At 51.5% G+C, this 27276-nt stretch overlaps 1 protein-coding gene across 1 annotated transcript in view; it reads right to left on the bottom strand.

Annotated features, from left to right (window-relative positions):
* Window positions 1-18861: 18861 nt before the first annotated feature.
* EPHA10 (EPH receptor A10) overlaps window positions 18862-27276 on the bottom strand; it is a 46771-nt gene continuing 38356 nt past the window's right edge. Inside the window, exons 10-17 of the mRNA XM_069875335.1 lie at window positions 26988-27113; window positions 24438-24623; window positions 23763-23824; window positions 23169-23372; window positions 20811-20960; window positions 20465-20658; window positions 20205-20369; window positions 18862-19186 (exon numbers count right to left, since the gene is read on the bottom strand). Of these exons, the coding sequence (XP_069731436.1) occupies window positions 19072-19186; window positions 20205-20369; window positions 20465-20658; window positions 20811-20960; window positions 23169-23372; window positions 23763-23824; window positions 24438-24623; window positions 26988-27113 (1202 nt within the window). The 3' untranslated portion in view covers window positions 18862-19071. The remainder of the gene's footprint in view (window positions 19187-20204; window positions 20370-20464; window positions 20659-20810; window positions 20961-23168; window positions 23373-23762; window positions 23825-24437; window positions 24624-26987; window positions 27114-27276) is intronic.

Raw genomic sequence — 27276 nt, forward strand, 5'->3', positions numbered from 1 at the left:
CCATGTGAGTGCCCGTTAGTGGATGCCTGAACCCTGTGCTGGACGAACGCGGTGGGACACCGGGGACCCTGAACTGCTCACCTGGCAGAGGAACCATCGGCACCTTGGTGCCAGCAGCTTTGAGCACAGGTGACCTGAGGGGAGGAGGCAGGAGGAGATGCGTGGCTGGAGCTGCTCCCAGCCAGCAGCGAGGGAAGCGGCAGCAGGGAAGGTTTGAGCCATGGTCCTAGCCTGTAGCAGGGAAGGAGCTGCTGCTGCCGCTCTGCGCTGAGCAGGCACCAGCTCATCTCCAGATGGGAGCATCCAGAGCGCTGCCCGCGGACATCCCTTGGAAGGACGCATCCCAAGCCTCTGCCAGCACAAGACAAAACAGCGACAAGGCTCCACCTGCTCGCTATAAATAAAAGCCCTTGCAAGAGAACCTATTTCCCTTTTCCTTTGGGACAGTGCCGACCGATAGTAATCCCATTATTTTTGGCAAATAACCCCTCTGGTGATTTTTTTGCTTGTTTGCAGAACCAGGCATCTTGCTGTGAATGAATTATAGGTTAATTTTCTCATCAAATACCCAGCTCACCTAGAAATAAGGAGGCCCGATGGCAAAGGGAGGAGGGAGGCAACTTTGGAGTCAAAGTTGGATGCTAATAGCCTAAGTTAATTGCCAAGTGTTTGGAGCGGAATCATTGGAGCCTATGGCTCGCTCCACATAATAACATCTCCCTCCTCAGACTCCTTATCCATCTGGCACTTGCCATCTGTTCCCCACAATGCTCCCTGCCTTATCTAAGGTTTGCTGTAGGAAGTTTCTCCATGCAGAGGGCTGGAGGCCCAGGAAGGACACTGCCTCTGCCGTGGAGCAACGAGCCCTGGGATGGACTCTTCCATAGGGGAACGAGCCCCAGCGTGGGCTGGGACCCAGAGGCAGCACAGCATCAGTATTTTCAAAGACTAGATGCTCACCATGGTTGCTTGAACCCCAAGTGGAGCTTCTCTGCAGGCAGCTCCTGCTTGTGCCATCCCTACCCGTGAATCATGTCAAAAACGCATGGATCTCTTCTCTCTGGTGTCCAATGACGGGACCCGAGGGAATGGAAGGAAGATGTGCCAAGGGAGGGTTAGGTTGGACATTAGGAACAGGTTCTTCCCCCAGAGGGTGGTGGAGCACTGGGGCAGCTCCCCAGGGAAGCAGGCACGGCACCAAGCCGGACAACATTCAAGAAGCATTTGGCTATTTGGCTCTCGCTCCTTTTTCCAGCTAAATCTTGACTTGCAGTCAGACCCTTCTGCTCTTTGCATCTATTGTTGTCCTTAAAAAAACAACATTTTGCTTTTGAAGAGATGTAGAAATGCCATTTTAAACGCAGAATCACTGTGTTGCCTTTCCTGCTTCCCAAGATCTCCCCACGCTGACAACATTCTCGCCCTGTTTGCAGGCTGGAATTATGTGCTACAGTCATAATTGCCTTTTGGCTCCAACGATTACTGATGAGGCTTTCTCTGCGGGTATTCAATGGCAGCGCTCTCCTGGCCACATGTGCAGTATCAGCAGCATTGCAGGGTATTTCCTTTCCTGGTGGAGTGAGTCTAATCAATTCTGGGTTAATTCCTGCCTGCACGACTGGCAGGAGGAGAGAGCTCCCAGTCCAGCTGCCCACAGCGTAACTGGGGAGTGTGGTGAACCTTCTCCTTGTCCCACCTCCCGCGGGGCACAAGCAGGAGTGAAGAGTCCCCGTCTCAGGAACGCTTCTAATCAGTAGAAAGGGAATCAGTCACGTTAAAGCGGGATCATAAAGCTGCTTGGCCAACCGCAGGGCCATGCAGGATCGCTCAGCGTTGTTTGTTCAGAGTCCAAACCTTTTTACAGGGCCATAAACCGCCTGGCACGTGGGCTAAGGAGTGTAAATCCTGCGCTTACTCTTCTCCACTCTGGTGAATGACAGGGGCACGACGCAGAATGGGATGAGCTGACACGGAGACCAGGGTGCCAGGTCGCCGTGTCCTTGGTCTCGTACAGCTAGCCTGATGAGATTCAGTTTTTGCTGAGTAGACAACTCCACGCACCCAGGACGCAACAGATGTTGTAGCTTCACCATCTCCACAACGTTCATTGTAATGCACCTTGCTGAGCTTCTGAGGCTTCAGTGATCGTCCTCTTTGTCACCACTCTCCAGATCAGGTCGTTTCCTCTTCTTGCTCTCGGCTCCAATGTTTAGGTCTCTGCTTACAGAGAGGTTTCTTGTAAAACTGCAGTTTTGTGGGAGAGGTTCTTCTAGAGAGGCCTCTGCTCCAATAGTTTCTGCCAGCAGGTTCATCCTGAAGGACGTCCAGTTGCTGGAGAGCATCCAGAGAAGAGCAACAGCACTGGTGAAGGGTCTAGAGAACAAGTCTCACGAAGAGCAGCTGAGGGACCTGGGGTTGTTTAGTTTGGAGTCAAAAACCAGGAATTCATTGAACAGGTATGTAGACGTGGCACTTCGGGACGTGGTTTAGTAGGCACGATGGTGTTGGGCTGACGCTTGGACTGGAAGAGCTTAGAGGTCTTTTCCAACTGTGATGATTCTGTGATTCTATCTCCCTGGGAGCTGGAGTCTTCGACGAGGCTGAGGGCACAGAGAAACACCCTTGGCCTCCTGACAGAGCTGTCCCCATCACTCCTGGTTGGGTCTCACCAGGGTACAGGGATGGGAGGATGCCTGCACAGCCCCAGTGGGGCTGTTCCATCTTGTCCCGTGGCTCAAGGAGCAACCACAGCTCCGCAGGGTGGGGACCAGAGCTGCTGATGGGAACCTGGGTGACAAATCACAGCTAAAGTTCTTGTGGGGAGCATGTACAGGCAGTAATGGAGTTGTAATGAATTAAGTGCTGTTAAAATTGATGCAGAGCTACTGTAATGAATGTGCATGTGTTGTGGGGATTAGGACACAGGTGTGATGAATATTGTCTATCGGCTGTGATAAAAAGCCTATCATCCCAATACATATTTTCAAAAACTAATTTAAGGCTGAAAGAGATTATTAAAAATGAGGAGAGGAAATTGTCTGGGATATATTTAGGGTCCCTCAGTAGGTAAGATGAATTCCAGAAGTCAAAATACTGCCTGTGGGGTGAAAAGGATAGATGTGGATATTGTGGTGGCTTGTGATAAGCAGATGAGGCTGAGGCAAGGCTTGTGTGGAGGAGAGCAGCGGGGGAAGGTGAGCCCTTAGCTGGGGACCTGCGTGCTGGGCTGATCCCACAGCACCAGGACCATCCTGGAGCCGTCAGCCCGCAGCAGGTGAGCAGAGCACCTTACTTAGAATCATAGAATCACCAGCTTGGAAAAGACCCATCAGATCATCGAGTCCAACCATTCCCATCAATCACTAACCCATGTCCCTCAGCACCTCGTCCACCCGTCCCTTAAACCCCTCCAGGGAAGGGGACTCAACCCCCTCCCTGGGCAGCCTCTGACACAGACCAATGACCCTTTCTGTGAAAATTTTTTCCTAATGTCCAGCCTGACCCTCCCCTGGTGGAGCTTGAGGCCATTCCCTCTCGTCCTGTCCCCTGTCCCTTGGGAGAAGAGCCCAGCTCCCTCCTCTCCACAACCTTCTTTCAGGGAGTTGGAGAGAGCAATGGGGTCTCCCCTCAGCCTCCTCTTCTCCAGGCTAAACACCCCCAGCTCTCTGAGCAGGATCTCTTTTTCTCCAGCCCCTTCCCCAGCTTCGTTGCTCTTCTCTGGACTCGCTCCAGAGCCTCAACATCCTTCTTGTGGTGAGGGGCCCAGAACTGAACACAGGATTCGAGGAGCGGTCTCCCCAGTGCCGACTACAGAGGGAGAAGAACCTCCCTGGACCTGCTAGTCACACCGTTTCTGATCCAAGCCAAGATGCCCTTGTCCTTCTTGGCCACCTTCTGCTGTCCCCGTGCATCTCTGACCGCAGCCCACGGTCCAGCTGGTCCCTTCCTCCCTCGGTTCATCTCCTGAGTATGTGACCGCATGCAGCTGTGCTGTAGGGACAGGAGCTGCTGTAAGCACTGGTAAAGGTTTCCCTGAGTTCAAGAGCTTCTGCAGAACAAGGTCGGATCTGTGATTCTTATCACTCTCTGCAATGGCCTGAAAGGAGGTTGTAGCAAGGCAGGTGTCAGTCTCTTCTCCCAAGTAACAAGCGATAGGAAGACAGGAAACAGCCTCAAGTTGCACCTGGGGAGGTTTAGATCGGATATCAGGAAAAATTTCTTCACCAAAAGGTTTGTCAAGCACTGGCAGAGGCTGCCCAGGAAGGCGACTGTCACCATCCCTGGGAGGGTTTAAAAACCTTGTAGATGTGGCACTTAGGGACAGGGTTCAGTGCTGGGACTCGATGACCTTAAAAGCCTTTTCCAACCTAAAGAATTCCATGATTCTAAGCATGGTCTTTGCCCGGAGCTGCCAAGGAGAGACGCCCCCGTGCTGGCGGTCACAAACGAGCTCTGGTCCTGTCACTCTGCGTTCCATTCTCCTTCATTAAGAGGGCGCGTGCAGGCGCACCCTGAGCCGCAGTGCCAGGTTGGATCTGAGAAGACAGAGCACCACCAGCCTGCTGCCTGCCGCGCTCCGGACATCTGGAAATCAGAGTTTCAATCTTGACTGTTCCCTCGGTCTTTCATTTAATCTCTCGGTGCTGTTCACGATGACAAGATCATTAGAAACCCAGTTCCTGTTGCGGGAGCTTTTCCTCCCGAGCTGTGTGTAACCGCACAGATGATGCCTGCAAGACAAGAGGCTTAATTGTGTTCTGCCAGCATCCAGGGGGATGTCAGCGAGTCAAATTTAAAGCCAGGCTGGATGGGGTGGGAAATGCACCTCCATTACTCACCCAGCCTGAATGAGGTTTTGCTTTTATTATCTCCCGAAATAGCCAGTGCCTGGGAGGTGCTGATTGAAGCCATTTGAAAACATGACAACATCCTCAGGACAATAGGTGTCTAATCTAATGAAGCCAGAATGCATTAGCTAAGAGCTGCGTAAAGCGAAGAAAATGCAATTAAAGCATTCCTGAGGACAGATGTCGCCCTACGTAGGGGACACTGATATGAAGACGTCGGCAGAAGTCTAATGAAAATAAATGATCTGTTTGAAACATTCCTCAAATCAATAATGGAGCCCAAGCTGCCACCGCTCCCCCCAGCCCACAGCAGCCGCCACCTCGCTCCTCTCTCACCTGCGTTTTGTCACATCCCGGCAGAGAATCATAGAATCACCAGCTTGGAAAAGACCCATCGGATCATCGAGTCCAACCATTCCTATCAAACACTAAATCATGTCCCTCAGCACCTCGTCCACCCGGCCCTTAAATCCCTCCAGGGAAGGGGACTCAACCCCCTCCCTGGGCAGCCTCTGACACTGCCCAATCACCCTTTCTGTAAATTTTTTTTCCTAATGTCCAGCCTGAACCTCCCCTGGTGGAGCTTGAGGCCATTCCCTCTCGTCCTGTCCCCTGTCCCTTGGGAGAAGAGCCCAGCTCCCTCCTCTCCACAACCTCCTTTCAGGGAGTTGGAGAGAGCAATGGGGTCTCCCCTCAGCCTCCTCTTCTCCAGGCTAAACACCCCCAGGTCTCTCGGCCGCTCCTCTTGTTCTCCAGCCCCCTCACCAGACTGGGGCTTTTCCCAGACAAATGCCCTTTCCAGAGTTGGGTGCCTGAAGTCTTTCTCACGTTCTGCTGACAAGATGAGGTCTCTTCCATTCTTGCAGAATTTTGTCAGGTTTTGCCTCTCCATAACCACTTAAAATACCTCAGGGTGCTGAATTTTACTCAGCTCTTGTCTTCCTTAAAGACTAACACAGAGGAACACCCAGACCCTCTTGGTGCAGTTGGACATTGATGCGGAGGAGCCAGATTTCAGAGATTTCACCATCAATAACCACGGCTTCTTGCTGCGTCTCATATTTCTGGGTTTCAGACTCTTTCTGACAGATTTCCTTTTATTCCCAGCTCCTCACTGACATGAGCAGTCTGACAAAATCTTGGTCTGAGCCCATTTATCTCACTATCTTCTTTCATCTCTTGATGCTGGTTTAAAAGGCAGCACAGAGCTACTGCAACCCTACATCAGGGTCCGCTCCTCCCTGCACGAACGGCTCCTGTTGCTTCCATGGGTGTTTGGATAAGTAGGAATGGAGGAAATATTTCTTGTCCTTAATTGCTCAAAGTGGATTTTTGTTTTGCTCTCTCTCTCAAGCTCTGCTGTGTTGGATCTGCTGTAAGGATCTGGGATTCTGTTGTACAGCTAACACATATTTAGATAAAAACACCTTCGTCTCTCTCTTTAGACTCTTACCCATGTTAAAAATAGTCATTAAAACCACCCACTCCTGTAAATTGCTGGCAAAATAACTCACGTCAAATCACGATTCTTTGGCAAGAGTTTAAATTGTCAGCGACAAGTGTATTTCTAGAAGAAAGTTTTATTTTGGGAAGTTTGATTCATTATGCCACATCACATTTTGATGCAGCGTGATGTGATACCTGACACATCGCATTTCCCCGCAAGTCAAAGCAGAGATTTATATATCGCTCGGCTTTGTGCTGTGAGCCAGCACGACGGCTTCTGTGAGCCGCCCTGCTCTTATTAGGCAAGACAATACTCTAAGAATAATTTTAACAGACTCCAAGAAGCCCTTATCCTTTTGTGGGTGAATTTTAAGGTCATATCAGAGCTTCCTTACAGAATTTAAGTGGAAAACTATCCCAGCTGGCAGGCACTGTGGACCCTGCCATGCACTTAATCCTGATTTGAGAATCAAGGCTTGTAGAATCATGGAATGGTTTGGGTTGGAAGGGACCTTAAATCCCATCTAGTTCCACTCCCTGCTATGGACAGGGACACCTCCCACCAAATCCAGTTGCTCTAAGCCCCATCCAACCTGGTCTTAAACACCTCCAGGGATGGGGCAGCCACCACTTCCCCGGGAAACCTGTCCCGGTGCCTCACCACTCTCATAGTGGAGGAATTCCTCCTTATGTCCAGTCTAAATCTGCCCCTCTCCAGTTTATCCCCATTCCCCCTCATCCCATCACTCCAAGCCTTTGTGAACAGTCCCTCCCCAGCTTTCTTGTAGCCCCTTCAGGCACTGGAAGGTCTCTATAAGGTCTCAGAACCTTCTCTTCTCCAGGCTGAACAACCCCAACTCTCTCAGCCTGACCTCGGATGGGAGATGCTCCAGCCCTCTGATCATCTTTTCAGCCTCTGGACCCTTTCCAAGAGCTCCATCTTCTTCTCATGCTGAGGATTCCAGAACTGGACACAACACTCCAGGTGAGGTCTCACAAGAGAGGAAAAGAGGGGCAGAATCCCTTCCCTCACCCTGCTGGCCACGCTGCTTTGGATGCAGCCCAGGACATGGTTGGTTTCTGGGCTGTGAGTGCACGTTGAGAGCTCATGTTGAGCTTCTCATCAACCAGCATCCCAAGTCCTTCTCCTCAGGGCTGCTCTCCATCACATCATCCCCCATCCTGTATCAAAACTGGGGATTGCCCTGAGCCAGGTGTAAGACTTTGCACTTGGCCTTGTTGGACCTCACAAGGTTCTCACAGCCCCACTTCTCCAGGTGATGCAATAGTGGAGAGGGAATGACTCTGTTGCTGTCCCTCCCTTGAACCGCTGTAATGAATTCTGCTTCTCCTGCAAAAATTGCATTAGAGCTCCATTTAATTTAACTTTGCCCAGAAACAGCCACCGTGAAAGCAGTTTTGGTCCCTGAGCCTGCTTTTCCCTGGAGACTCTCAGCATTACGGATTTACATACCACTTACCCTGGGAGCTCGTATTTACAGTCGCAGGCTGCTATTTATCCAGCACACCAATTGCCAACCCCACAGAGCACCTAAATCTCACAAAAACATTTTCATTGCTCTATTAATCTCCATGTCTCCTGGTGTTTAATAGAATTCACTTAAAAATATTTAACAGCGTAACCGCCCCCCCGTGACTCCGTGCCGTCCCTATAGCTGCCAGGAGGGATTGCCCTGCTCCCTCCATGCTTGGGACACCAGAACATTGCTCTGCTCTGCTCTCACCCCTGAACCTGCAGCCTCCTTTTTATGATCGAGCATGGGCTGCTGGAGTTTGCAGCCCCAGAGCTGCGGCCAGACAACCCCTGGGTGATAAGACCATCACCACCAGCAGGGATGAGGCAGGGACCAGCTGTCCTCCAAGGTCCATCTGTCCAGCAGACACAGCAGTTGCACCGAGGCTGGGGGCTGGCACATGAATCAGGCTAAAAGATTTTGGTTTCCAGGCTGTATTCCTTGGGATCAGATGGAATTCCGAACATCTCGTGGTCTGCACAGGTAAGATAGCACCTGGGCTGGAGCAGGAGATGGCACCTGGGCTTTGGCACAGCCCAAAATGTGCTGCAGAATGGATTGGGGTGAGATAACTGCCTGCATGGTGCCACCTCCATGCATCGTGGCATCCACAGCGCGGTGGGATAAAGCCACTCGCAGGGAATGAATTAAGCTCAGCTACCTAAACCTTGCAGTGTGGTTTATCCATTGCAGTGTGGTTTATCCATTGCTAATAAACACAAGCAGGACCCGGGCTGCTGTGACCCAGCGTGGGAACACTCCTGTCGCTGCCCTGACTCCTCCTGGCTTCATGCTTTTGCTTTAAAAAGCAGAAGACCCAGTCCAGAGCTGGAGTCCCCCGCAGCGTCCCTGCTGCCCTGCGAGAGGGAGGCTCAGCAGGATGCGTAACACCCCAGCACCTGGCCTCGCACCCCTGCCTCGAGCTGATTTTTTGATACCCTTCCTCTGGTGCTCATTTGATTCTCGAGAACCCATCCAGATTTTTGCTTCTTTCATTAGCAAATGTCCAATCACTGCTCCACTGCTGCTCCACCTCACTGCTACCCCATTGCTACCCCACTGCTACCCTGTTGCTCCATTGCATCTGAGCACTTCATTAAGCGCTGAGGTAACAGAGATGCAGAATTCCCCGGGAAATACTCAGCAAGAACAGGCTTCGTTAAAGGGGAAAGACTTGCAAGACCAACCCGAATCACCCAGTCCTAAGTTCTTACCCAAATGCACAGAGTTTCCCCAAAGCAGCAATTTGTAACAGATGATCTAAGGCTCCGGCGGGGATAAGATAATGCTGCTGTATTTCAGCTCCATTATGGAATTTAAATACTGTGCAAGTTAATGGAGATGTTTATGACTGTACATAAAGCAGCGAGCTGCGCTCTCACTGTGCTGTGTGGAGGGGGAGCCCAGCTCTCCACACGCTGCTTGTGTCCCAGAGGTCAGTGGTGGTGCCCACCTCGCGATGCCCCTGCCCCTCCGCTCACGGCTCACGCTGCTCGTCTGTGCTAAATGTTTGTGGGTAAATATTTCATTGCCCCCGAGCCTGCAGCTCTAATAAATGCATTTGCTCAGCTGTTGCCAGATCCCAGCGCTTCATGGAGTTTCTCTCCTCTAATGAAAGTTTTATTAGGTGCGATACAGACCCATGCATGCAACCTCTGCATCCCTCCCCCTCTTGCAGCTCCGGGTGCCTTGCTGGGCACAGAAGCATCCAGGGCTGCTGCAGTGCTGGGGAGAGGAGGTGCTGGCACTGGCCGCAGCGCCCTGTGCGATCTCCGGATGCCAGATGGTCACTCAGCCTGCTCCACCTCATGGAGCACTGGGGACATCTGCTTCTCCTGAGAGGTGCTGAGGCCGCGCTGCAGCCCACCAGCTCCCTTTAAAAGCACCCAGTGAGCTTTGTGAACAGTTGTGTAACACCTCTGGCACCCCTGATTGCTGAAAGTCTGGTCTGCCAATACACCAGGACTCATTAAAATAGCATTTTAATTGCATACGTCCTCTAAGAGGCAAGGGGGCAGGTGTCTGGCGAGAACAGAAACAGCAGAAACCCTCTAAACATCTTCTCATCCTTCTTCTGTCCCCCTTCGCCACCAAGACACTTGCAAGCAGCCAGGTAAGGCTACACCCCAGCCAGCATCGTATGTATGATTTGCTTCCAAACACCACACAGACAAAGCTAAAAAGGCAACAGCAGGGGGAACACAGCCCTTGTCAGCCCCTGAGCTCCTGCTGCCAGGGCTCTGGATGTGGCAGGTTGTTGGAATACAACAAAAGTTAGCTGGAAAAGGGTCACCTCAAGCCCCCCGAGGTGTGGTTGTGCAGCAGAGCCTGTGCCAAGGTGGTGGCTTGGGGACCGATCCGGACCCGCTGCCTCAATGTTGTTCCTCTGCTTTTGTTTGTGCCCCTTCAGCTGTGGCTGCTGCCCAGGAAGGCAGCGGCTGTGCAGAGCGATAACAGCTTCGCTTTGTCTGATGCTGAAGGTACTTGTCAGCCTCGGCAAGATAAAAAGGCCGGAGACATTTATAATTGTGTAATTAAATGGCTCCTGTGCCTTCCAGGCATCTCTTGCTGCTGGGCACAAGTGCAAAGGCAGCTTTGGTCACCCCCAGGAGGCTGCACAACTGCCTCTGGCTGGAAATGGTCTCAAGTTGTGCCAGGAGAGGTTTTGATTAGATATTAGGAAGTATTTCTTTACCAAAAACAGCGGTGAGGCACTGGGAGAGGCTGCCCAGGGCAGTGGTGGAGTCTCCATCCTTGGAGGGGTTCAAAAAACCATGTAGACGTGGCACCTAGGGACATGGTTCAGCAGGCACGGTTGGACTGGGTGAGCTCAGAGGTCTTTTCCAACCTTAATGATTTCATGATTCTATGAGTCAATGACCATCCCTCCGTGCCACCAGGCAGACCCTGTGTTAGCCAGGGCAGATACCACCAGCAGCTGCGAGCGGACCTGGCCTCTGCGCTGAAGTCCTGGCAGGGAGGTGGGTGCTGGGGAGGGTGAGGAGGATCTGTGGGGCTCTGGCTCTGCCCCAGAGCATGCAGAGAGTTTTTCTTCACATCCCAAGCCAGTGGGAGATTAATACAAGGAGGAAAGATGCATCCGTCCCGGTGACACTTGATCTGACAGATCACTGATTATAATGACAGATGGCACTGGCTCTTCCTGATAATTAGCAGTCGTTCACATTTAAACAGTTACTCTGCCTCCAGAGCCAAGTTCTCTTTAATATTCCCTGGGCATCGCTCTCCTGCCCATCTCCTGCCCTTGCTCATCCAAGAAGCAGAGCAGGGAGGACGAGGGACACGAGCCAGCGAGACCAGGCTTCTCTGACCCCACCGTCACAGGAGCAGTGGCTCAACCATCACAACAGAGCCGGGGCCACGCAGCCTCCCTGCAGCAAATGTCCAAAAGAGGAATGAGGAGGGTAATGGATTTCGTGTCCGAGGCTGCTAAGTGGGAATGAGGGGCAAGAGGAGGACACCAGGCTCTTCCTTCGCTCTCCCAGAGTTGGGAAGCTGCCGGTGGGGCTGGCTGGATGCTGCCACCAGCTGCTCTCACCACGCGATAAATGTTCTATTTTAAAAAAAAAACCCTCATATGAGGCAGCACCTGCCAAGTGCTGAGCCCTTCCCTGACGGATCACTGCTGCATCTCGTGTTTTACAGCCACAGCAGCTTATTGATCCCTCCTTTGTCACCAGGGAGCAATGCCCTCTGTTAGAGCATCGTTCCCTCAGCTCTGAGGTGAGCAGAGGTGCAGGACTGGCAGCCCTCAGCGCTCTGGGGCACTGGAGGCAGCTGGAGACACTGTTAGAAGCTGGTGAGTCCATTGCTGGACATAGAATCATAGAATAGTTTGGGTTGGAAGGGACCTTAAAGCCCATCCAGTCCCACCCCTGCCATGGGCAGGGGCACCTCCCACTGGATCAGGGGCTCCAAGCCCCATCCAACCTGGCCTTGAACCCCTCCAGGGATGGAGCAGCCACAACTTCCCTGGGAAACCTGTCCCAGTGTCTCACCACTCTCATAGCGAAGAAATTCCTCCTTAAGTCTAGTCTAACTCTGCCCCTCTCCAGTTCATACAAATTACCCCTCATCCTATCACTCCAAGCCTTCATAAACAGTCCCTCCCCAGCTTTCTTGTAGTCTCTTCAGGTACTGGAAGGTCACTATAAGGTCTCCTCAGAGCCTTCTCTTCTCCAGGCTGAACAACCCCAACTCTCCAGCCATCGGATCATCACCCAGCACCCCAAGTCCTTCCCTGCAGGGCTGCTCTCAGTCACATCATCCCCCATCCTGTACTGAACATATAAAACACATGCACATTTGCAGACCAGGCTGTAGAAGAATCAGATGGAGAGAGGCTTTCTCCGGTCTGTTGTGCAGAAAATGCTCACAGTCTGCTCAGCTCCATCAGCTGAGCTCGGAGGGAGAAGGACCAGTAGCTTGACTGCCTGCCCGTGCAACCCATCACCACAACTGAGCAGCCGTAAAACTGAGTTAGAAAGGCAAAGCTTCCAGGTCAGGCAGGGCAGGGAGACACTGACACGGCTCCGTGACACAGCTTGACCCAGTAAGTCAGAAAATCTGCCTCCAGCAGTGACCTGCTCAAGTGTGGCACTGCGGTGAGACAGCCAGGGAACTTTGCTCTCCGGGCAGCAGAGGGGACAAAGGCCATTCTGTGCCATTAATTGATGGCAACTAATTATACAGGTGTGTAACAACTCATTTCTGCGCAACGACTTTCCTTATTTTTATGTTTTCCAGTTTCCCCACAAGGCATCAAGTGAAATGAGCTCAAATCTGCCAGGGCAGGGAGGAGAAGGGCTCTTGAGTCTGAAAGCTGGGACCAAGGCTCAGAGCTGGGAGGGTACCTAGAGCTGCTGCCTCCCACATGGGCTGTGGCCAGAGCCCATCCTGCTGTGATTGCCTTTCACACTGACCTTTCCCAACATGCAGGGAGGCAGTAGATTTCTCTGCTGTCTCTGTGAGTCACTGCATGCAGCCCAGAGCAGAGTGGTTGCAGTATGACATGCTCTCAGTTATTAATGACTCAATTTAGGTGGCACCGCAGCCTTTGCTGGGCTTGTTCCTGCAGGAACCAAGCACACGGAACCTTTGCCATCACTCCTGCCTGCCCACCGTCCCCAAAGAAGGGCAGTGCTGGAGACCTTCCCCACCCCAGCATCACCCACATCCTCCACCGCACCCGCCGTGGTCTGTGGTGTCACTTCACGACATGCTGGTGTTGGACTGGATGAGCGTAGAGGTCATCTCCAACTTTAATGATTCCATGGGGGTAACCAGTCCCACCCCAGCAGCATCCCCTGTTCTCCATCACCTCCCAGAGGGGATATATTCCACAATCCCAACCAAGCCCATACCAGGGAGGTCACAGACGAGAGGTAAAACCATCACCCACGGAGCACAAGAGGCACAAGCATATACATCGCCAGGCGAAAAATACATCTGCTTGGCTGTGACTTGCAATCCGCTCTTCATAGCCCCGCTTCAGAGCTCTAATTATTTCTTTATAGTGCCAATACAGCCCTGGCCAGGCTCCTAGTGAAGACTGGCTGAATTAATTGATCGACAGAAGGCAAATAGACTTCACCCATTTTAAGCACCCATTCAGTTCCTTTTCCCCAGCAGCTGTCACTGCTGTCAGCACACTGAGCTGAGGCTTTTGTGCGTGTTCCTTGGCATTAAAGCAGCCTGAGCAAAAGAGGAGAATTGCAAACCGGTGAGAGAGTCGCCTTGAATTCTTTCTAAACATCACTGTTTGTGCAGCGCTTGCATTTCACATGCTGGCCGTCCACTGCTTCCATCGGCTCAATTAAACAATTAATTACATGCCTTGAGCAGGGGAACTCGGCGGTGCTTTCCCTCTGCTCAGCAGCATCCCTGCACTTACCCAGCAATGCAGAGACTGGACTGACAATCGCACTCGTATTGACAGCTCCACGCGGCCAGAGCTGCCAAGGTTAGCTGCTCCTCGGCTGGACAGAAGATTCTTGCCTGTCCAAACAGCTCCTGGCCTGACAAGCCAACCGATGGACCTTGCTGTCCACAAACCACACACCACATCAGCTAAATAATAGGGTTTTTTCCCCCTTAACGAAGCATCAGTAACAAGAAACCACCATCCTGGGTTCCACAGTTGCTGCAGAAGGAGCAAAGGCTCTCAGCGCACATGCTCTTTAATAAAACAATGCATCATTTCCCACCTCGCTGCCACTAGAACTATTCCTTACCTGACACCGAGTACCCTTGCTGAAGTGGTTCTTCTCCCCAGAACACCTGAAATGAGCCGCACAGGCAAGCCAAGGCAGAACGAGGGGTTGGGTTTACTTAGGTGTTTCGCTATCTCCTCATTGCAATCTTCAGAGTTCAATAAATACAAAATTAACAAAAATGTCAATAGATCTTTATTACCATTTATTATTATTATTATTATTATTAAATATTCCAAACCAACTGTGATTCCCTGGAAATGTCTGACTATAGTTCAAACATGAAATGCACACAGTGTCCTTTATGAGATTATATCACATTTGTTTGAAGTTTATAAAAATATATATCGACTTCTCAAGTATGTATTTACAGTATATAACACGTGGTTAATGAATATCAAAAAGCATCTGGAGATGGAACAACTTGATTCCAGGTTTGGTTTCGCGCTGGGGGTGTTGCTGGGTGCTGGCGATGGTGACACCACGTGTCCTGCCCACAACGAGCAGCCCCACATAGGATTGTGGCCAGAGCTCCTCCAAGTCTGGCTCCAGGACATCATTCTAACCCTAAAGCTGCCTCCTTGTGCCATTCCAGGGGAGAAGAGACACATCCCTAAGCCCCGTGAGGTCTGATCCCACAAGGTTTCCTGCTGCTGGTGCGGGGCAGCACGATGCCACAGGGAAGGACACCAGGTCCATGTCACTGCTCCCCTCCAAAGCACTCAGCCTTTGGCTACCGAAAGCCACTGCGTTGCCCTTCCAGAGGACACACGATGGAAACAGTGTCCTGCTTTACAGTCACGAGGTGATGGGACACACTGAGGGATCAGGGTTGCTTCTCTGGCCATCAGTCCTGTTCATGCAGGAGCTCAGACACGCTCGCTTGACCTGCTCCTCTAGTTCACAACTGGCTTCCACCCTGCCTCAACACCTAACCTCTAATCCTCTTTGTATTTACCAGCTCCAGCCAAGCTTCCAGAGAAGAGCAACGAAGCTGGGGAAGGGGCTGGAGAACAGGCCTTATGAGGAACGGCTGAGAGAGCTGGGGGTGTTTAGCCTGGAGAAGAGGAGGCTGAGGGGAGACCTCATTGCTCTCTGCAACTCCCTGAAAGGAGGTTGTGGAGAGGAGGGAGCTGGGCTCTTCTCCCAAGGGACAGGGGACAGGACGAGAGGGAATGGCCTCAAGCTCCACCAGGGGAGGTTTAGACTGAACATTAGGAAAAATTTTTCACGGAAAGGGTGATTGGGCAGTGGCAGAGGCTGCCCAGGGAGGGGGTTGAGGCACCTTCCCTGGAGGGATTTAAGGGACGGGTGGACGAGGTGCTGAGGGACATGGGTTAGTGATTGATGGGAATGGCTGGACTCGATGATCCGATGGGTCTTTTCCAACCTGGTGATTCTCTGATTCTATGATCACAAAACACTTGCCCTTAGTGCTTCCCCAAGCCAACAAACGCTCACACTGCTGCAGAGAAGCTGGGTGAGTCCAACCAGCTTTGAGTCCTTACCTGCATCACTGCAGCCAGGGCTCCCAACATCCAAGGAAGGAGGAAGGAGCCCCACACCCCCTCTGAGGCTGGACAGGCAACAAGACTGAAACCTTTTTGAGGCATTTCTCCTGCTCGAGCAGCTTCAAAACAGTGTTGCTAATTAAATTAATTATAAGGCATCGAATGCTTCCCCAGAGAGAGGTGCTGAGAGGATGCAAGGTAATTTTAAAATTATAACAACAATCTATAGGTTAATCTGCTCATTTTATTATCTTCAGTGTTGATGAGGAGCTTAATTATATGTATTTATCGTTCCAAAAAGCTAAGCTAGAATGTGTACTTCCATTATGTGCTTTTTCTTTTCTTTCTTGAAGGAGAAGCCAGGAAAGCAAACGCCTCCTGTTTCTGCCGAGTCCCATCCATAAAGCCACATCATCCAACAGCAAAGCTTTCTGAAACCCCACATCCAAGTCCCTCACCGGACTGAGGCAGAAAAGTAATTAAACGCTGAATTTCTTCTGGGAACAGCTAGAGAGACAAAGAAATTACACCTTCAATTGTGATTGCGCTAGAGAATGCAGTGTGGGAGCCTAATTCAGTGGGGGAAACGCTAAAGAAATGATTGAAAGATGGGCTCATCTTCACTTGGAGTGCTCGTGGAGCTGTTCTGTGACTCTATGATTCTTTCTCCAGACAGACAATGTTCAGAGGGACTACAGAGCAGATCCCAGCAGCTCTCAGAGCCCGACAATCCTCACACCCTGAGCTTTGAAAACAGGGTTCAAGAGGAACATATTGCTGTGTGCTCACAGCCAGGTGTCTCCCAGACTCTGAAATGCTTTGTTACCTTGTCACCAAGCCCTGGATGTCACCAAGGCCTGGATGTCACCCAGCCCTGGAGCTCCTTCAAAGCAGATACAGCAGCCCCTCCAGCAACGACCTCCCAGCACCGCTCCCTGCATCCCAGCGCTGGAGGCTGCTGGAAACCCCAGCAGACAGGGGTAGAGGATGTGGAATCAAGTTGGTTCAACTCCCTGCCTAGAGAACTATAATATACTTCTCTATAGATAAAATGTAAACATAAAGAGCATACAAATTGCACTTGATCCTTGGGATCTGGCGTTCCTATCAAATGAAGGTTTCAGTTCACCATTATTACTCTTCTGAGTGTGAAACAGCAGGACGGTGAGTGACCAACCAGATAGGACATGAGCCAAACTTAAAGACAGATTATTTCCATCAAAAAAAAACCCCTAATCAAGCGACATCGAGGAATCTTGATTAGACTGCAGAGATGGCAGAAAGGAGAGAGATCCTTTAACCCAATTCCCTGGAGCGTCCCTTCTCTCTGTATTCATTACCAGGAGCTCAAAACCAGTGCAGGGGAAGGTGCCTTCTCCCTGCCAGCCTGCATCCCCAGGGCTGAGGGATGGCTGGGAGCACGTGGTGCTCACCGTGGCTGCTGGGGAACGCTGGCACCAGGCAGAAAAATGATAAATCAACATCAGCTGAGACCTTCTTGAGACCACTGGATGGTGAAGTGCAGGCAGAGAGTCTGGTCACTGACACAATCAAGCTAAAACAGGTGAAAAATGAGAATGCCTTGAGCAATCCTGGACCCAGCCTTGGCCACGCAGCCAAGCCAGAAGAGCCCAAGGGGCAGTTAAAAGGAAATCACTGTGACTGAGGCTTTATTAGGCAGAAGCTTGATCCCTACGGTGATGATTTTTGTGAACACCAGCAGGTGCCAGACAGCCCCCAGCACCTACTCTGCTCAGGCAGGAGAGATGATGCTCATGGCTGGGGCGCTGGAATTACATGATCTTTAAGGTCCCTTCTAACCCAAATCATTTCATGATGTTATGCCAGGCAGGGCAGGTGCTGTGCCAGCCCCATGAGAGGCTGCCTCAGTGCCCTTTGCTCAGTCACCATTTAAAGTCTCATCCCCTCCGAGCAGGCTGACAGGAGGATCTGCCTCGAAGAGATTTCCAGCCGCACTGTGAACATCTCCCACAGCATTCATTCCCTTTGTAAATCTTTGCCTTTCATCATTAATAATTCATTTGCAATACTTACAGATATAATAAAAGGCCTACAAAACTCTGTACAAGGCTGCAAAGACCCATTTAATTAACTAACTTCAAGGAAACTTGTATTATTAAGCAGATGCTATTTATGTCTTCCGCCAGGGACCAAGCCTGCATCAGTGGGAGATGCCAGCGCAGAGGCAGGCAGAGCCACGCTACCGTCTGCAACAAAATAAAGTGCTGATGTGCCCCAGTTTGCACAGCCATGACCACTTTCTGTCTGACTCCAAACCAATATTCAGGTTTTCACAGCATTTCTGGCTGAATTGGGAGGTCCCATTCTGCCTCTGCAGGTTGAATAAGTGTTGCTCCTAACACCTTTTTCTCCATAAAAGCTTCCAGAGCAAGAGAGGATGTCACCGAGCAGGATGCTCCAGCTGAGCCAACTGCAGGGAACACCAGGCAGCTGTGGGCACACAGCGATGCTCTGCCTGCTCAGGACAGCACTCAGAGCTCATCACAGCTGCCCACAAAGCCAGGGAAAGCAAAATACAGGACACTCTACCTGCAAAACTGCAGGAAGCAGGGAAGAGAGGCTAAAGTAGCAACAGATGCTCTTGCATCCATTCTGCCCAGCGTGCTGCCTGCTGCTGCTCTGGTGTCTGTGTTCCTGCCCCACTTCTGCACTCCAGAAATAAAACAAGGGACCAGGACCTGCAAAAATAAGGGTGCAGCAACCTGCAGTGAAGGCTGAGAGCAGCAGCAGGGCAGCCCAAGGGCTCCACTGCTTCCCTCTCTTGGCTCTGGCTCTCATCATCAAAGCTTTTCAATTCTTCCCCTGAAATCATCTTGTCAAGAGAGCCCTAGAAACATCCAGCACCACTCGCTCTGCACTTTAGTGGAGAATATTTGTTTCTCTTCACCACCTGCGTTGTCAAGACTCAGTGAAGTAACTCTTGGAACGGAAGGGACTCGGCTGGGAAAGTGTTTCCTTCCAGCACAGCAGATGGGGAAAGTCACCTTCCAGAAGTTGGGCGCTGGGTGGGAGCTGTGCTCCGGGCTCTAAAAATAAAAGCAATAAAAGCACCTTGTGGGGTTGCTAGAACATGTCAGCTTGTATAAATACCCATGGATTTCACCAGTAGGATGCTAGATACGCAAATGCCGTCGGCTCTGGATTAAGACAGTGCACAAATGTCCATCCACCCTGTTCACCTCACGACCATATGAAATGGCATCATTACATTTTGACTCATCTTACAAAACAGTGCTAGGGACAGCCGCACTGCACATGTCCCAGGAATCTCCGGCTTCCCTGGCACAGGCCCTGCTCTCTTGCCCCATGGAATGACTTGGTTGGCAGCCTGGTGATTCCTACGTCCCACCTGAAACCACCAGGTCTCAGAGATTTGGTCCGGTTTGGGGCTGGCTGCCTGCCTGCCTGCTCCCCGGGGAGCGCCGGGTCAGTGCTCTGCACCTCTGCGGGGGTCGCTTCACACCTGCACGCCTCGGCCGTGCATTTGGATCACCTGAGCTCGCAGAGTCTGGATCCCGCTCAAGATGGTCTTCTGGTGCTCCGCCAGCGTGATCCCCAGGCTGAGGACATCTCTGCAAAACGAACCCCGTGGTAAAACCAATTGTAAAATGCCCCAACACCAACAGGAACAGGCTGCCCAGGGAGGGGGTTGAGTCACCTTCCCTGGAGGGGTTTAAGGGACGGGTGGACGAGGTGCTGAGGGACATGGTTTAGTGTTTGATGGGAATGGTTGGACTCGATGATCCAGTGGGTCTCTTCCAGCCTGGTTATTCTATGATTCTATGATTCTATGATTCTATGATTCAACTGCTCCCTGGTCAGCCTCCTGCAGACCCACCGGTGTGGGAAATCCCATCTTGTTGTCCCAGGCACAGACCCCAAGAGGGAAGGCAGGGGGAATGCCTGCAGCACACCAGGCGTGAAACGGCTCCTGCTGTGCTGCCTGCATAACAGATTATCAATAAACCACATGAGATTTTACTCTGCTTTCTGGAAAAGGGACAGAAACTACAGGTTTAAATCGCAGCTTCAACAAACAGCAATGAGATGCACAACACACGCAGCCCAACGCACGCCAGTCTGCTCTACAGACACATTTTGGAAGATCTGACCTCTGGGGAAGGGTCTGAACCCCTCTGGGGTTATGGAGAGCAGCTGAGGGACCTTGGGTTGTTTAGTGTGAAGAAGAGGAGGCTGAGGGGAGAGCTCATCACTCTCTGCAGCTCCCAGAAAGGACGTTGGAGCAAGGTGGGTGCTGGTCTCTTCTCCCAAGTAACAAGAGACAGGATGAGAAGAAATGGTCTCGAGTTGAGCCAGGTTTAGAGGGGATAGTAGGAAAAATTTCTTTACCAAAAGAGTGGTGAAGCAGCAGAAGGAGCTGCCCAGGGAAGTGGTGGAGTCCCCTTCCTTGGAGGGGTTCAAAAAGCGTGTAGATGTGGCATTTGGGGACATGGTTTAGTGGCACAGTGAGGGTTGGGCTGATAGCTGGACCTTAATGATTCTACCATGCTTGACTATAACTGCAAAGCAGAGGATGCTCATGCTGCACCCAGCCACACCAGGTAAAAGCCACAAAACCAGTTCACTTACTGGGCTGTCATCCTGGCCACGGACTCCAAGTAGCAGTAACCCGCAGCAGTGAAGTTGTCTTTGTACCTGCCCATTTCTATCGCTTCCAGCCACTCGCCCACGGAGCTGAAAGACGGGAAGGCTGAGAAGGTGCGCTCGGTGAGGGGGATGGATGTGCTGTGGGACCTGCCAACAAAACAGGGCGGTGAGGAGGGAGCAGAACACGGTGGGAACCAGTGGGCAAAGCGGAACAAGATGCAGCAAAGCAAGAGGGTCGTCACCTGGTACACGTGGAGCTGGGGCACTGCGGGGGCTCCGGGCTCTGCACCATCTTGCTCAGGATGTTGTGGATGTGCGAGAACTTGGGTCTCCGGCTGCGGTCCTTCTGCCAGCAGTCAAGCATGAGCTGGTGAAGGGGTGGTTGGCAGTTCACCGGGGCAGGAAGACGGAATCCATCCTCCACGGCCTTCATCACCTGCAGAAGGTGAGGGATGGGGTCAGGCGCTGCGATGCAGGGACAAACCTCCCTCCTCGCAACCCGCCTGGGGAGCAGCAGCAGCTCCTCCACGCACCACAGAGCCACCAGCAGCAACATCAACATCACCCTCACAGATGCCGGTGACTCACATCCTGGTTGGACATGTCCCAGTAGGGTCTCTCCCCGTAGGACATGACTTCCCACATGACGATGCCAAAGCTCCACACATCGCTGGCTGGGCTGAAGTGGTGATACTGGATGGCTTCGGGGGCCGACCACAGCACCAGGCTCTTCCCACGCTGCAAGGGTGGAAAAAGGAGCAAAGATGAGCTTGCACACAGCTCCTGGGTGGCCGTTCATCGTGTCCCGCCTGGCACCGTGGGGCAGACACTGAGTAAGCCCCCACACCGTGTGCAGGTTTAATACCAAGAGAAAACTTCTGCCTCAATTTGTTTTAAAATGGCCATGCAACCGTATGCTCCACGGGAGAGCGAGTCCTGAAATATTAATGGGAGAGGAGAATGTCTCTGGGAAGAGCTGATGGCATTTTAGATGTTAATATTTAATGAAAACCGTTTCAGAGCTGCACAAACACACAGTCCCTCCACCCTGCCTTGCTCTCCTGTAATTAGCAATCCCCATCTCGGTGCCTGCAGAGCCCTCTGGATGCAATTGGGGAAGCAGGTGACAGACACTGCAGCTAATTGTAATTAGCAGTGGGGAGACCTTAACCCCAAAGCCACAGCCCTGCTGCACCACCGTGGGAGAAGCCAAAGCTCCCGCTGGGATCTCCATCCCCTTCACTCAGCGGGCTGCTCGGTACCCAGCGCCAGGGCAGCTCCACTCGAGAGCTTTGTGCCACGACAGCACTGCAGGCAGCACTCGCCACGTCCAGCCAGAGGGGTCACACTGTGCCAGGGGCTCTCTGGGACAGTGCTGCTCTCCCTGCATCCCAATATAGAATCATAGAATAGTTTGGGTAGGAAGGGATCTTAAACATCATCTAGTTCCACCCCCAGCCATGGGCAGGGACACATCCCAATTGGATCAGGGGCTCCAAGCCCCATCCAACCTGGCCTTGAACCCCTCCAGGGATGGGGCAGCCACAGCTTCCATGGGAAACCTGCTCCCATGCCTCATCACTCTCAGAGTGAAGAAATTCCTCATGTCTAGTCTAAATCTGCCCCTCTCCAGTTTATACCCTTTTTCCCTTGTCCCATCACTCCAAGACTTTGTAAACAGTCCCTCCCCAGCTTTCTTCTAGCCCCTTCAGGTTCTGGAAGGTCACTATAAGGTCTTCTTGGAGCCTTCTCTTCTCCAGGCTGAACAATCCCAAGTCTCTCAGCCTGTCCTTGCACGGGAGGTGCTCCAGCCCTCAGATCATCCTTGTAGCCTCCTCTGGAGCCATTCCAACAGCTCCATCTCCTTCTTATGCTCCCTGATAACAGCTGGAAAGGTTTTCCAAGATTCTTTCTGCCACCAGCCCTCTGAGAGCTGGTAAATGACTGCAGCTCCTGGCAGAGCACGGGCTGAACATAGCAAAGAGCCTTTTCCCGCTGGGATGCCCACATCCTGCACCGGGATACGGGCATCGGGTCCCTGCAGGCGGCGCACACCAGCTCCTGCTCCCTTGGTGCTGCCCACTGCTCCCTGTAAACAATAAGAGCCCTTTCAATTGAGGAATCAATGCTCTTTAAAATATTAATGCCCCGTTACCGTGATGTGCTAACAGACCTGGCTGGCACAGGGCAGCTGTGGGTACCAAACAGAATACATCTGCGGTTAAAAATGCACTGATGCAACCTCAAGCGTGAAAGAAGCAGGGAGGGAGAGCAGGTCAGGCAAGGGGCTGCAGCCCTCGGGGACCCATGGGTGCACGGACACCCCCAGATCCACATCCAAGGGCTCCCGAGGAGCTTCTCCAAGTTCACTCCAGCACTCGGGAGACGCGCTGGCTAGCAGAGCTGACAAGGCACAAGTGTGAACCAGGCAGGACTTAAATTCTTAATTGAAAACCTTGAATTTCATTACAAGTGATAAAACAGACATGAGGAGCCCTGAGGCTGCCAGAGCTGCCTCCAGCCGCCTCTCTGCTGGTTCGTGCAGACCTGCGGGAGGGTTGTGGCCAGAGCAAGAGCGGCTGCTGTGGCTGCTCTGCAGCTCCCTGGTCGAATGCATCTGATTTCTAGCTCAAAAAGAAACTTTTAAGATGCAGAGACCACGCACGAGGAAGGAAATGAGAGCCTAGGAAAAAAATATCGATTCTGGAGCAGGATTGCTATAGGTCTTTTATTAACTACGCTTGTAGAAGCTGGCTGACTTGGCATTATTGCACATTCAGAGCAAGCTGCAAACCTCTCCAGCAATGCCAGACCCCAGTCTAACTGCTCCTGGCCACGGCTGTGGGTGCAGCCAGGGAGATTCAACCTCTGCAGAGGTCCTGGAGCCGTTCAGCTATTTTTTTTGCCTCCAGAGCATGTTGATATGAATTTGGAAATGCAGCTTACCATGGTAGAGAAGATGGTCTCCATCTTATCGTCTTGTGGCCGGTTGAAACCAGTTATTTTACAAGCCAGGCTGCTGTTCACAAGGACTTTATGGGCAGCAAGGCTTTTATGGATGTAACCCATCTCTGCCAGGTACTTCATGCCAGAGGCAATCCCCTGCAACATGCAGATGAGCTGGGTGGCCGTGAACTGTCCCTCATGCTTCTGTAAAAAAGAGAGCAGGACATTAGAAAAAATTTCTTCACTGGAAGAGTGGTGAAGCATTGGAATGGGCTTCCCAGGGCACCGGTGGAGTCCCCATCCCTGGAAGGGTTCATAAAATGTGTAGACAAGGCACTTTGGGACATGATTTAGTAGGCACGATGGGGTTAGGCTGGTGATTGGATACGATGAGCTTAGTGATCTTTTCCAACCTTTTAATCATAGAATCATTAGGTTGGAAAAGACTTTTGAGATCATCAATTCCAACTATACATGCCTTTTATTAAATCATTCTATGATTTAATCTTTTTTATGATTAATTATTCTATCACAAGCTGAAAGTGAGGGATGCCTGGTTGGAGGGGCCTCACCAGGAGCTATCACAGCACTCACCCTGAGGAAAGAGTCCAGCACGCCGTTCCCCATGTACTCAGTCACTATCATCATGGTACTCCCTGCAGGGACAGACAAGAAGCATGAGTCTTGCCCAATGCTTGGGTGGCTCTAATGCTGCAGGTGGGAGAAATCTGAGAGCTAATCTCCATCCTGGCCAGCCTGAACTGGCTGTGAGGGGAGACAAGGACTTCACCTCAATGGGCTCGAGCTTTCCTGTGGTGCCCACTGGATCCCAATATCCAATGCTCCTTTTATCAGGGCGTTGAACCACGCCACAAAGGAAGGTGGCACTACTCGGTGAGAGCAAAAGCCACCAGCTCAGCCCAAGACTGAGGACAGAAACACTTCCTTGGCTAATAACCAGCCTAGTTGAAATCAGCACACGTGCTCACGTTACTTTGGATTCGCATGAATATCCATTTAACTACAGCATCCACAGACTAGTTCAGTGCGCACGCTCCCATGAGAGCCGAGAGCAGTCGGAGTCATCTGTTTTACTGACAGAACCTCACTTCAATTTGCTTTTATTAAGAGTGCGCGGTTGCGCTGCTAAGCCAGTCTGACTCCCTGGATTTATTAATCTAGCTGTAAGCATTTTATTAATCATCAGAATGCTAATACATAAGGAAACACCTGATTTCCAGAGAGAAATTGCAGCAGGACTTCTCTTACCGCGGGTGATGACCCCTTCCAGGCGGATGACGTTGGAGTGGTCAAACTGGCCCATGGTGCAGGCTTCAGCTAGGAAGGAATGTTGCTGCTTTTCCGAGCACCCTGCCCGCAGGGTCTGGATGGCCACCGGCAGCTCTCGCTTGCTGGGCAGCTTCAGGCAGCCCCGGCAGATTTCCCCAAATTCCCCTGCGCCGCAGAGAGAGGAGTCAAACTGCATCCCTGGCAGGATGTCACTCAGCTCCACGCCTTCCCAGAGAAAGCCCTGAAACCACATTCACCTCGCTCCTCCACGCACTGTCACAGGTCATAGAATCACAGAATCACCAGGTTGGAAAAGACCTCTTAGATGGAGTCAAACCATTAAACCATGCCCTTGAGCACCTTGTCTACCTGTCTTTTAAACACCTCCAGGGATGGTGACTCCACCACCTCCCTGGGAGCCTCTGCAAGGGCCCAATGACCCTTTCTGTGAAAATTTTTTTCCTGATGTCCAGTCTGAACCTCCCCTGGTGGAGCTTGAGGCCATTCCCTCTTGTCCTGTCCCCTGTCACTGGGGAGAAGAGCCCAGCTCCCTCCTCTCCACAACCTCCTTTCAGGGAGTTGGAGAGAGCAATGAGGTCTCCCTTCAGCCTCCTCTCCTCCAGGTTAAACAACCCAGGTCCCTCAGCCGCTTCTTGTGAGACTTGTTCTCCAGCCCCTTCACCAGCTCCGTTGCTCTTCTCTTGACTCGCTCCAGAAGATCTCACTGCTCTTGCCTGACCATGAAAGAATGAGATAGACACCTCTTGCCTTCATGGCTTCCTCACAGCTTTCGGTTTTAAGGGTAATGTTTTATTGAGGCGTTGCAACATCTATAAAGACAGGGTTTATATTTATATACCCATACACATAAGTTGGGGAAGGGTCTGGAGCACAGGGGTTATGAGGAGTGGCTGAGGGACCTGGGGCTGTTTATCCTGAAGAAAAGGAGGCTGAGGGGAGACCTGATAACTCTCTGCAGCTCCCAGATAGGAGGCTGTGGTGAGGTGGGTGTTGGTTTCTTCTCCCAAGTAACAAGTGATAGGATAAGAGGAAATGGCCTCAAGTTGCACCAAGGGAGGTTTAGATTAGATATTAGGAAAAAATTCTTTAATGAATGAGTGGTGACGCCCTGGCAGAGGCTGCCCAGGGCAGTGGGAGAGTCATCTTCCCTAGAGGGGTTAAAAAAACATGTGGCTGTGGCACTTGAGGACATGGTTTAGTCAGCACGGTGGGGTTGGGCTGACAGATGGACTGGATGAGCTTAGAGGTCTCTTCCAACCTTAATGATTCTATGACTCTCTCTGTATATATGCCACAAAGCAAAGGGCAGCAGTCCTCTTCTGGAAGTCAGCTTCCCATTAGGGGATATTTGCTTTCCTCTGGGACCATAAAGAGCCTTTCTGCATCACAAGCAATGTGTCTTGCTGTATAGACGAGCAAGACTTCCCCATCATTAATCACAAAAGGTTGCCAATCCATAAACTCAGAAAGATGCAGAGCCCTGTGTGGCTGCAGAGCCTGTTTTACCACCTTCCTCCACCTTCACTGAACGCACAACCCCCATCACACAAGTTTAGCATCAGCATGTGATCCTAAAAACGTGTGATAATGCAATTGCTTCTTCTTCTTCCTACACCTCTAAGCCGTTCTCCCCACGCTCGGCTCAAGTGCATGTTGTGCTTTTTTCCCAGCAGGAGATGATTAACCCCCAGCCACCGATTTGCCAATATTGGTTTTACAGCAAAAAAAAATGCATCGCTATGAAAAGCTGTATTGATCAGAAAGCCAGGTACTTGTTAGGTCAGCAGAGAAACGCAATCTCAAATTCCTTATATTTAAATGTCTTCTCGAGTAATTTCTTTCTCGATCTTTCAAGCACCAGTTTGCTTCTGAAAGGTATTTGAGATTAGTCTTGGCTGTTCCACCCAACAGCTACAAAGATAACCTCCTCTTCTCAGTGTCCTCTTCCCTTCAGCACTGTCCTTTTCCCCTCGTCCCTTCCTCCGCCTCTTCTTTTCCCGCAGCTGAATTTATCTTTAGGAAAAGAAGCGACAAAGAATAATCGCGTTTCCCGTGTTCTGGAACACGTTAGTGATTAAGGCTCTAGGGCCCAGTGAGGGGATTTTAATTCGCTTTTAAGTTTTAGGCAGTGAAGTTGCTGGAAATCAATAAATCATTAGGTTCACGTATTTATAAATAGTTTTCATGCCGCTGTCAAAACCTGCCCAGATGCAGATAATTGCTGATGCTTTCTGGTCTGCGCATCACTCAGGCGGCTGTACACAGCGCCTCAGGAAAAGAGATGGGAATGCGAAATCAAGCTCCCGAATAAAATCCTCCCCAGCCCCACTCCCGTCTCCCCAGTGCCAGCAGGGACCCCCCGAGACAAGAGCAAATGTCCACGGCACTGACGGTGCCAAATCATAGAATCACCAGGTTGGAAGAGACCCACCGGATCATCGAGTCCAACCATAAGAAGGACAAGGAGCAGCAGAGCAGGAGCTGGACCAGCGAGGAGGAGGAACTTGCCTGTCCCGATGATCCTCTCAATCTTAATACTAGAGTTATCCAGCTCTTTGGCAAAGAGGTGCACAGCCTGCATGGGGTCTTCGCAAGTGTCAGGGTCGATGTACGTCCTCCTGGTTGGAATTTTAACTGCAGGAAAAGAAGAAAGGGAATGTATGAGTGTGCACAGGTTGCCCAGAGCAGGGGTGGCTGCCCCATCCCTGGAGGGGTTCAAGGCCAGGTTGGACGGGGCTTGGAGCCCCTGATCCAGTGGGAGGTGTCCCTGCCCATGGCAGGTGTTGAAACTGGATGG

This window comes from Phaenicophaeus curvirostris, chromosome 23 (genome assembly GCF_032191515.1).
Source record: "Phaenicophaeus curvirostris isolate KB17595 chromosome 23, BPBGC_Pcur_1.0, whole genome shotgun sequence".
In the NCBI taxonomy this organism is placed as follows: domain Eukaryota; kingdom Metazoa; phylum Chordata; class Aves; order Cuculiformes; family Cuculidae; genus Phaenicophaeus; species Phaenicophaeus curvirostris.